This window comes from Carcharhinus amblyrhynchos, unplaced genomic scaffold (assembly GCF_965287045.1).
Source record: "Carcharhinus amblyrhynchos unplaced genomic scaffold, sCarAmb.v2.hapA scaffold_46, whole genome shotgun sequence".
Taxonomy (NCBI): domain Eukaryota; kingdom Metazoa; phylum Chordata; class Chondrichthyes; order Carcharhiniformes; family Carcharhinidae; genus Carcharhinus; species Carcharhinus amblyrhynchos.
In genome coordinates, this window is record NW_027649787.1 from 2,597,215 (window position 1) to 2,607,154 (window position 9,940).

Below are 9,940 nucleotides of genomic sequence, written 5' to 3' on the forward strand. Positions count from 1 at the left end.
GGGAGGAAATTCCAGGGCTTTGATGCAGCGACTGCAAAGGAACGGTGAGGTTTTTTGCAAGGATGACGAGTGGCTAGGAGGTGAACTTGCTGGTGGCGATGTTCCCATTTATCTGCTGCCCTTGTCCTTCTCGATGGAAGTGATCGTGGGTTTGGAAGGTGCTGTCCAAGAACCTTTGATGAATTGTTAATAATGCAAGTCCAGTGACAATTCCACTAGAACATTGCTTCCCAACGCGGCCAACGAGCTCAGCTGGGGCCTTTACCTCGGTCTAATCATATTAGGGTGCTGGTCCCTTCATTAATAAGGTCCCTTCATTATAGTGTCAGAGATGGAGGAGGTCAATGTCCTTCATATCTGGATAAAATACACGTTCCTACTCACGTGGACAGCATTCTGATCACGGCTGGAAACATTTTCATCGCAGAAATGTAATGACCACCTCAGATATAACACTGCTACCTATCACTGTTTGACATTCACATAGGTTTCCATCCTTGAATGCCTAATTACTCAGTCCCTGGGGGTTTCCACTGACAGCAACATATGTGTGGCATAAATGCACTGGCCAAAATAGATACAGTAAAACAGAACAAAGGCTGGAAATATTATGTCCAGTGAATCAACTCCAGAATCCTTAAAGACAATCTGCACACAATTTGCAAGGTGCAAAGCAGGGGTGTGTTGGAAGAATCACTATTTCACTGGATGAGCACTGTCCCAACAACAAATCAAAAAGAACACTTCCAAAGACAAGTTAAGTCGCCCAGTTTAGCTCGGTCTCTCTCTGGTTTTGAACTTTAACTCAATTATCTGCCCCATCCCCACCTCAATGGTCGGCACAGCGGCTGGGATGTTTGCCAGTTATCTGATGCCCTGCAAATTGTCAGCTGATGGAATGATGCCAGAGCCACAACATTACCAGTTATAAGGCCACAGCCAGTAGGACTTGCATCACTTCATTTCAACCTATCATATCTGTGAAATGCACTGACGTCTGATTAATTTTGCTGATTCAGTGATCTGGAACTCCCCCTTGCTGATGGTTTGGCTGGACCTACACCACAAAAGTTTCGATGGGGTAACTGCCATCACTTTCTTTGGAAAAAATTATCAATTAGAAATTGTCATTGCTGACATACTTTGACAGAAAGTAATACAAACGAGGATGTTAATTGCAACAAGAATGTCGAATCTACAGCAGGTGCTCAATAGCTATTACATTGTAAAATCCACCTCAGCAGTCATTCGTTAATGACAATCAAACGTTTCAAAACAGAAAACATCAACTATCTCGTGGAAAACTTGCACCTTCAGGTCTTCAAGTGCTTCTTCACCTTCCAAACTAAATTTCTATGTCATTGTCAATGAGTCTAGAATCAAGGAAATATTGAAGGAAAAATGAGTGAACAATGTTTGTTACCGACTTAAGAAAGATAATTTATATACAAAAATGGCAAAATACTTCAATCTCTCATATCGTAATTCACCCGGAGCTTGTTCTTCCCATCATCTTCAGTGAAGGCCAATTGAGCGTAAAGACTCTGTGAGAGAAAGCAGAAACCAGTCATCAACATTGCAACGCCCGAAAGGGTAATTGGCCATTCGACCCTTAACCCTAAATATCCATTTCATAGGATCAGAGCTGGCCCAAATATCACTATGTTATCCAATTGAAACTGAACGTTCAAATCTGTGCGGGGACTTCTAGTCCTATTTGAACACTTTATATTGTTTCTGCAATGCTCTGTCCGATTGTAAAGTTTTATCCCTTGGAATGGACGACTGTTTCTTTTCTTTCACAGAAACAGATTTGAAATAATATAGATTATGGAACTAGTGGTGGTGTTATATAGACTCCCCACATGTAGCGATGACTTGCAATGGCTTAAAACAGGAAGTTAGAGATGCACAAGATGAAGGAACATGTGCAATTAGGGGCAACGTTAATCTCCATATATATTGGATGAATCGAATTCTTGGTATGATAGTATCACTGCACTGCAGAGAGTGGTCGTTTGTGCTGAACGGGTCAGCCCGACTCTGTGAGGGATATAATTCCCGGGCCCTCTCCCCCATCCTATTCTTGTAACCCCACATATTCATCATGTCAATCTCCTGAACCAATACATCTTTAGATACTAAGGAGCAATTTCGTATCGGCAATCTCATTAACTTGCACAAGATCGGTCTATAAGAGTAAACCGGAGCACCTGAAGGAAACGCACACAGACACGAGGCGAATGTGCAAATTCCCAACAGTCACCCAAGCACAGAATTGTACGCAGGTGCCTGGACCTGGCAGGCAACGTTGCTAACAGCTCTGCCAACGTACTATCCATCGGGAATCAGTCACAATATCCTCCAGGAGGAGCACTTCCTAGAGTGCATGCGGATTTTTTTTGTCCGCCAATACATTGAGCAATTAACGAGAGAACAGAACACTGTAAACTCGGTATTGTGTAATAAAAAAAACAAATAATTGGAAATCTTATTGTTTGAGACCATCAGGACATGGACGGATATTAGATGCTAGAATTATGCGTCAAGGTGATTGTGGGACCAGGGTCCTCAATCCTCATAAAATAAACTGTGGTGGTTTGAGGCTCGGGTTGGATATGTTTGAGAGGAAAACGTTCCCTGAAGATGGAAAAAACAATGATATGTATACGAAAGATACAAGAGATAAATTGCAATAATGGTTTGTTTCTGTCTGAAGCAAAAGTAAAACGGGAAAAGTGGCCAAACCACAGTTTAAAAGTGAAATTAGCGATAGTATTAGAGACATTATTTGGGCATAGACATTGGCCAGAACAAAAAAAAACTCTGAACATTTGGAACAGTTTAGACTTCGGCAAAAGATGCCTAAAGGATGAAGAAGAAGCAGAAAATTTTGATTTGATTTGATTTCATTTATTACTGTCGTATGAATTAATATACACGCTATACAGACAAAGCGTACCACTCATAAAGAAGGAAACCAGTGAGTGCAGGGTATAGTGTTTGCAGTCATACTTACGGTGTAGAGAAAGATCAACTTAATGCAAGATACGTCCGTTCGAAAGTATGATGGTAGCAGGGAAGAAGGTGTTTTGAGTCGTTTGGTGTATGACCTCAGACTTTTGTGTTTTTTTTTCCGATGGAAGAATGAGGAAGATAGAATATCTGGAGTGCATGGGGTTATTAGTTATGCTGGCTGCTTTGCTGAGTCAGTGGGAAGTGAAGAAAGAATCAATGGATGTGATCCTGGTTTGCGCGATGGATTGGGCTATATCCACGATATTTTGTGGTTACTTGTGGTCTTGGGCAGAGCAGGCGCCATGCCGAGCTGTGATACAACCAGAAAGAACGCTTCCTATGGTGCATCTGTAAACGTTTGTGAGAGCTGTAGCAGGCATGGCGACTTTCCTTAGTCTTCTGAGAAATTAGAGGCATTGTTGGGCTTTATAAATATAGTGTCAGAATGGGGAATCTAATAATTTGATGCTCTTGACCCTTTCTATTTCTTCCTCATTGATGTGGACAGGGACATCTTCTCCACGGCACTTCCTGAAGACAATCCCCTTCGAAAATAGGGTCGGATTGGAAGTTTGTATGGAATATAAAACATCTTCGTGAAATTTTTGAAGATGTTTGAAGAAAAAAGGGAGTTTTATAATGGAGAACAATCTAATAGATGACCATCTAAGTACACGCTTTACATCTGCCTTCGCAAAGATGGCCACAAATAACTTAACAGAATTTTGGAGAGTACAGACTTTAGTGGGAGGGACGAAGACAGAAGAATTAATAAGAGCCAGTTGACAGGATTAAAGGCAAATAAATAGCCAGGGCCTGAAAATCTACATCCCAGATTACTTACAGAAGTGGTCCGAGAAATTGAGGCGCAGTGGTGGTCATCATCGAAGGTTTCATAGACTCTGGAACACTTCCTATAAATTAGAGTGTAGCTAAGATCATCCTACCGTTTCTAAAATAAGGTTGTAGAGTGAAAGCCGTGAATTAATTAACCAGTCAGCCTGACATTGGTTACGGGAAAATTCTAGAATCCAGTACCATGGATTTTCAAAACACTTGGAAAGGAATGGCAGGAGTGAACAGAGTCGGTATACAATTATGAAAGGGAAACCGTGCTTGACATTTTTTTCTGGAATTCCTGTGGGCGCAACTAATAGAGTTGATTGCGAACGGAGACTTCCAGAAGCCTTTGACAAAATCCCAAAGAACACATTAACATGTAAAACAAAAGCGCATTAGATTGGGGAAAGTATATTGAGGTGCGTAGAACACTGGTTGGCAGACAGGACACAAAGAGCATGATATATATTTAGCTGGGGGAACTATGTTTACTATCTGTAACTTTGATAATTATTCAAAGCTGACTGGGAGGCTATGTTTTAAGGACGGTGCAGAGATGCATCAGGTTGATTTAGACAAGTTCAGTGAGTGTGCAGCTACATGGCAAATACAATATAATGTGGATAAATGAGAGGTGCGTTAGCAAAAACGAAAGGTAGATTACAATTTGGATGGCTTTAAACTGAGAGTGGAACGCACATCATCATTGCTCTGCCTCTCAATTCTCCTAAGGGTGCTCACATTTACTATGTTATTTCCTCTTGCATTGGACCTTCCAAAATGCATTACCTCACAAAATTTTATCTGCCATTTCTCTGCCCAAGTCTCCATCCTGTCTATATATTGCTGTGTCATCTGACAATTCTCTTCACTATCCGCAACTCCATCAATTTTTGTGTCTTCTGCGAAACTGCCAGTCACACCAGCTACATCTACCTCCCTATCATTTATTCTATGAGCATCAAAGGTCCAAGAAAGGATCCCTTTGGAAGACCGTTCGCCACAGCCCTCCATTCAGAAATTCACCCCTTTGCCCAAGGCAATTCTGGATCCATCTTGCCCTGGGTGACTTCACCTTTCGCCCCAGTCTAACATGATAAACCTTGTCAAAGCCATAACTGAAGTCCATGTATAAAGCATCCAAAGATTATGCCTCATCTCTCATCTTTCGCACACCCTCGAAAAACTGGATCAAGTTAATCGCCCCACATCCTCTTCATAAAACCATGTTGTTTATCACTAATAAGTCCATTTGTTTCCAAACGAGAACAAATTTTGTTCCTAAGAATCATTTCCAATCATTTCCCCACTGCTGACCTAAGGCTCACCGGCCTGTAAGTTCCTGTGTTTTCCCTGCTGCCCTTTTTAAACAGTAGAACAACATTGGCTATTCCGCATTCCTCTGAAACTTCACCTGTAGACAATGAAGATACAAGCATTTCTGTCAAGGCCGAGCAGTTTCCCCCCTTTCCCCCCTCAGTATTATGCTGTATATCCAATCAGGCCCTGGGGGCTTATCTATTTTAGTGCATTTGAAGACGCCGAATACGTCATCCGTTTTATATCAAAATGAACCGGAATATCTACACAAGCTGTCCTAGGATCATCAGCCACCAAGTCCTTCTATTTGGTGAATACTGAGGGAAAATATTCATTTTGCATCTCACACATTTTTCTCGGCCTCCACGCAAACATTCCCTGCACTATCCTCCACTGGATCAATCATTTCCTTGGCTAATCTCTTGGTCGTTACTTATGTATAAAAGACCTTAGGAATTTCCTTAATCTTGTTTGCCAATCCCTTTTCATTAACAGCATACTCCTTCCTGTATCTTATGTGTTTGTCTTCAGTAGACGCGGGGATATAGGTGAAATCTTTGCTACCTTTTCTCACAATCCAATTCCATTTAAACCCCGTACTGTTTAATTTGAACGACATTCTGTCATTATCTCTATTTTCTGAGATTAATTGTCCATATCTATATTGTACAGCTACTTTCATTTGCTGCAACATGCTAAATAACACATTGAAACGTTAATAGATTCTGTAACCAACACAATCGATATTAAGCGTTGTTCTCAAAAGTCAGAGCAATTAAACAATGTATATTAATAAATACAATTTACCTTTTCATTTTGTTCGCAATACTTCGAATCCGTGAATACGTCGCGTGATGTCTTGATGCCTAAAGCACATAAAAAAGACTAAAGCATTATAACGTGTGCAGGGAGCAGGTTAATTATTGTGTAGAGGAACAAGACAGATCAACAAATATTTAGGGATGCTGAGCCGCACAGAAGGACAGAGTAGGCAGACACTTCCTACCTGAGAGCCGATTCTTGCAGTTCCAACCCGCCAGGACAGCAAATATCACGAGAAGGACAATTATTACCAAGGAACCGCCATAAAGCAGTGAATTGCAGGATGGTTCCAGCGGATCTGATGAAGGGGGGAAAATAACTTTGAAGGATGATTTTACTCAGGCCACCGCGCACATGCTCAAATTTCAAAGACACCCACGAATAGTCAACTCAAATTTGAATGTCTCAAAGCCACTTCTCCAATTTCACCAATGTAACAGTTAGGATGACGGGGAGGCTTATGAGCGATACTTAAGAAGAAGCAATGCAATCAGAATAATATTATTGGCAAAGTATCCAATTGCATAGAAGGAGGCAATAAAATTTTCAATTGTTGGTCGATTCTTTGCTAGATCCTAGCTCTATCCCATTGCTTGGATGGGGTGAGTTTATGAGGAGAGATTGAGTAGATTGGGCCTGTACTCGTTGGGGTTTAGAAAGCTGAGGGGGTATAAGGTAATGAAGGGGCTAGATAGGGTAGAGGTAGAGAAAGGAGACCAGAACTAGAGGGCACAGCCTCAAAATAAGGGAGGGGGGGGGGCACAGTTTAGAACAGAGTTGAGGAGTAACGTCTTCTCTCAGAGGGTGGTGAATCTCTGGAATTGTCTGCCCATTGAAGTGGTGGAGGCTACCTCGTTGGATATGTTTAAGTCACGGGTAGATCGATTTCTGATTGATAAGGGAGTTAAGGATTATGGGGAACAGGCGGGAAAGTGGAACTGATCCACTTCAGATCAGCCATGATCTTATTGAATGGCGGGGCAGGCTCGAGGGGCTAGGTGGCCTACTCCTGCTCCTATTTCTTATATTCTTGTGTTCCTATGTCTCTGTGTAAACTTGTATCTGGCTGAATAATCTACCTTCCGCTCTCGCTAAAAAATGTGAATAATCTCTCATTTATCCGCATTATATGGTATTTTCCATGCAGTTGCACACTCACTGAACTTGTCTAAATCACACCGTTGCATATCTGCACCGTCCTAACTCACCCTCCCTCGAAACTTTGAATCATCATTAAAGTTAGAGATACTAAATTTAGTTCCCTCTCTAAATGAATAATTGATCGCATGCTGCCTGCGTCCACACGCAGAAAAGTGAACAGCCTTAAACACTAAATACACAATTGGTCACAACGGATCTCACAACAGCAATACATGAAGTGAATTTGCAAATACTTACCTCTCTGACATGAGAACTCTTCGCTTATAAGATTTTCAACTGAGGTCGTGTGAACGGAACAAATACAAACAGCCCCCTTGCTGCAGCTTTCTCGGGGGACAGTGAGCTGACTTCTAACACTGTACATCCCGGTGGAGTCTATTACTCCAGAATCCGTCCATCCCTCTGTCTCCCCTGTGGAAACATTCCAGTGGACAGGGAGAGTGACCGAGGTTAAGCCGCTCACCAAACACATCAATGGGATAGTTTCCATGGACAGAATCTCAGCCGGCGGTGGAGCCAAGAGGAATATTGTCGGGGGACCTGGTTAGGGAAGATGAAATTACTTTTCAGTCTCAATTCCTACTTTTTAAATTATTTAATTCACTTATTTTTATTTTTTTTTACCAGTGATGAGTAACGTTGAGCCGTTTCCGAATATAAAGGACATCCCGTAAGATTTCCTTGCTGCACAGTAATAAACCCCCGCATCCTCCACCTGAGCACCCTGAATGATCAGAGTATAAAGGGTCGAATCGCTGTTAACAGCTCCTGAAAACCGCCCGTCTCCAGGAACGTGTTTTCTGACGGTATGAACAAACTGTAGATGTTGATGGTGCCGCTGTTTATACCAGTAAACCGCTGCACTTGCTAACCAGCCTGTGTGACAATGCAGCTCAAAGCGACTTCCCGCCGAGACGGTTTGGATCGCTGGAGTTTGCGTGAACAGCGCCTGGGAGAAAATAACTGAGAGAGAACAGGGCACATCAGCAGAAATTCCTCTTTTGTGAGCAAAATCCAAATCTGATTCATACTGAAGTGGGGAAAATAACCCTAATCTTAACCTGGCACACACAATGGTTACCTGGGAGGAGACATATATAGAACATAGATCACTACAGTGTAGAAAGAGGCCCTTCGAGCACCGAGGCCCTATCCCCCTATCCCTACGTATTTGAACCACTAATCCCTCTAACCTACACATCCCTGGATACTAAGGTGCCATTTCTTAACATGGACAATCAACCTAACCTGCACATCTTTAGACTATGGGGGGAAACCCACGCAGACACGCGGAGGATGTGCGATCCCCACACAGGCAATGCCCCGAGCTGGGAAACGAACTCAGGACCCTGGAGCTGTGAAGTAGCAGTGCTAACCACTGTGCTACCGTGCTGTCCATCAAACAGGCACTGGCTTTTAGCACAGACAGTCACTTAAAGTTAAAACATGCAGTAACCGAAATGCTGCAGAAACAGACCCAGAATAAAGAGGCTGATAATAGGATCAGCCCTAGATGGGAAAATAAATACCAAAATAAAACCATCACTGAATGTATGGATAGAAAACAGTCATTGATAGAGGAAGTGCATCCATCCTATGAACAATGCTCCGTTAACTGTCCATGTCTGTACCTGTCTGATTGTAACCATGTGTTACCTATCGATGGCCATGATCTGTCCACTCAAATATTAGGATGTATTAAACGACTAATGTCCGGACTATCCATTGTCTGAAAGTATAAAAATGATCAACTGCTATTGTATGATCGAGAAGGTAGCTGCCATGTGGAGTACCAGTGCTTTCTCCTCAATCTTCATATCCGAAATAAAACTGTATTGTTGAAACCTCCAGTCTGTCTCCGGTGATACATTTCCCACAGCAATACAAGTGAAGAATTCCGCCTATCGCCTGGAGGTTAGTGATTCCCAATCTAAAAATCAATCTTAACCTCCGATTGGGTACTGGACTGAGTTAATATTTCCGTTAATATCTGACAAGGGAGCTGGAAAGGCAGGAGAGGAGAGATATAATAAAGAGAGAGGTAGAAAATTGGAGCAAAGAGAACACACAAAAAAAACTTGAAAGAAATCAAAAGAGAGATAAAAGAGCTGTGAGAGGGAGAGAGCAACAGAGGAAAGGACCCAAGAGACATAAAAGAAAAGAAAGAATGAAACAGTAAGGAAAGGAGAGAGGCCGAAGGAAAGTTACCTTCACAGTGAAATACTTTTGCAAGTGCAGATCCTTTTCTGTTGCAAAAAAAAGTTGCAGAGAATAATTTTTCACCAGCAAAATTCCACAAAGGTAATGTGAGAACATCAGAAATTGAAGTTCTTTCTGATGGGAGGGTGAACTCAGGATCAAGAAAACTCAGATCATGATCTGTGTATAATCGTGGTGAGGAGATGTGAATGTGTGTTTGCTCTATTGTATTTGACGCTTTTCTTAAACATAACACTATTGCGACAGATTACAGAAATGTGATCTGCCACATACCTGAGTTTCTCGGTGATCTGAGCCAGTTTGTCTCCCAAACTATAGAGTCATAGAGTCATAAAGGTTTACAGAATGGAAACTGGTGCTTCGGCCCAAATTGTCCATGCTGCCCTTTCTTTTAGACACCTCATCCCAATTGCCCACTTTTGGACCATATCCCTCTATACCCATCTCACCCATGTAACTGTCTAAATGTTTTTTAAAAGACAAAATTGTACCCGCCTCTACTACTACTTCCAGACAGTCACCGCTCTGTGTGAAAAAAGAAATGCCCCTTTGGACACTT

At 42.0% G+C, this 9,940-nt stretch overlaps 1 protein-coding gene across 1 annotated transcript; it reads right to left on the reverse strand.

Moving 5' to 3' along the window:
* Positions 1–1,466: 1,466 nt before the first annotated feature.
* On the reverse strand, positions 1,467–8,978 carry LOC145337329 (immunoglobulin gamma-1 heavy chain-like). The gene is made up of 5 exons (XM_080182130.1): positions 8,955–8,978; positions 7,786–8,110; positions 7,399–7,701; positions 5,986–6,044; positions 1,467–1,544 (listed from the first exon to the last, which is right to left on the reverse strand). Exons 1-5 carry the CDS (start codon positions 8,976–8,978, stop codon positions 1,467–1,469), a joined length of 789 nt encoding a protein of 262 aa, XP_080038256.1.
* Positions 8,979–9,940: the final 962 nt, after the last annotated feature.

What these genes read in the sequence shown, in the direction of transcription:
- LOC145337329 (XM_080182130.1), bottom strand. Translation starts at nt 8,978, where the DNA reads ATGAAGATTGAGGAGAAAGCACTG. An exon ending in AGATTGAGGAGAAAGCACTG is followed by an intron (nt 8,111 to 8,954) that starts GTACTCCACATG and finishes ATTTTCTCCCAG; the next exon opens with GCGCTGTTCACGCAAACTCC. An exon ending in AGAGTTCTCATGTCAGAGAG is followed by an intron (nt 6,045 to 7,398) that starts GTAAGTATTTGC and finishes TATGTGCTTTAG; the next exon opens with GCATCAAGACATCACGCGAC.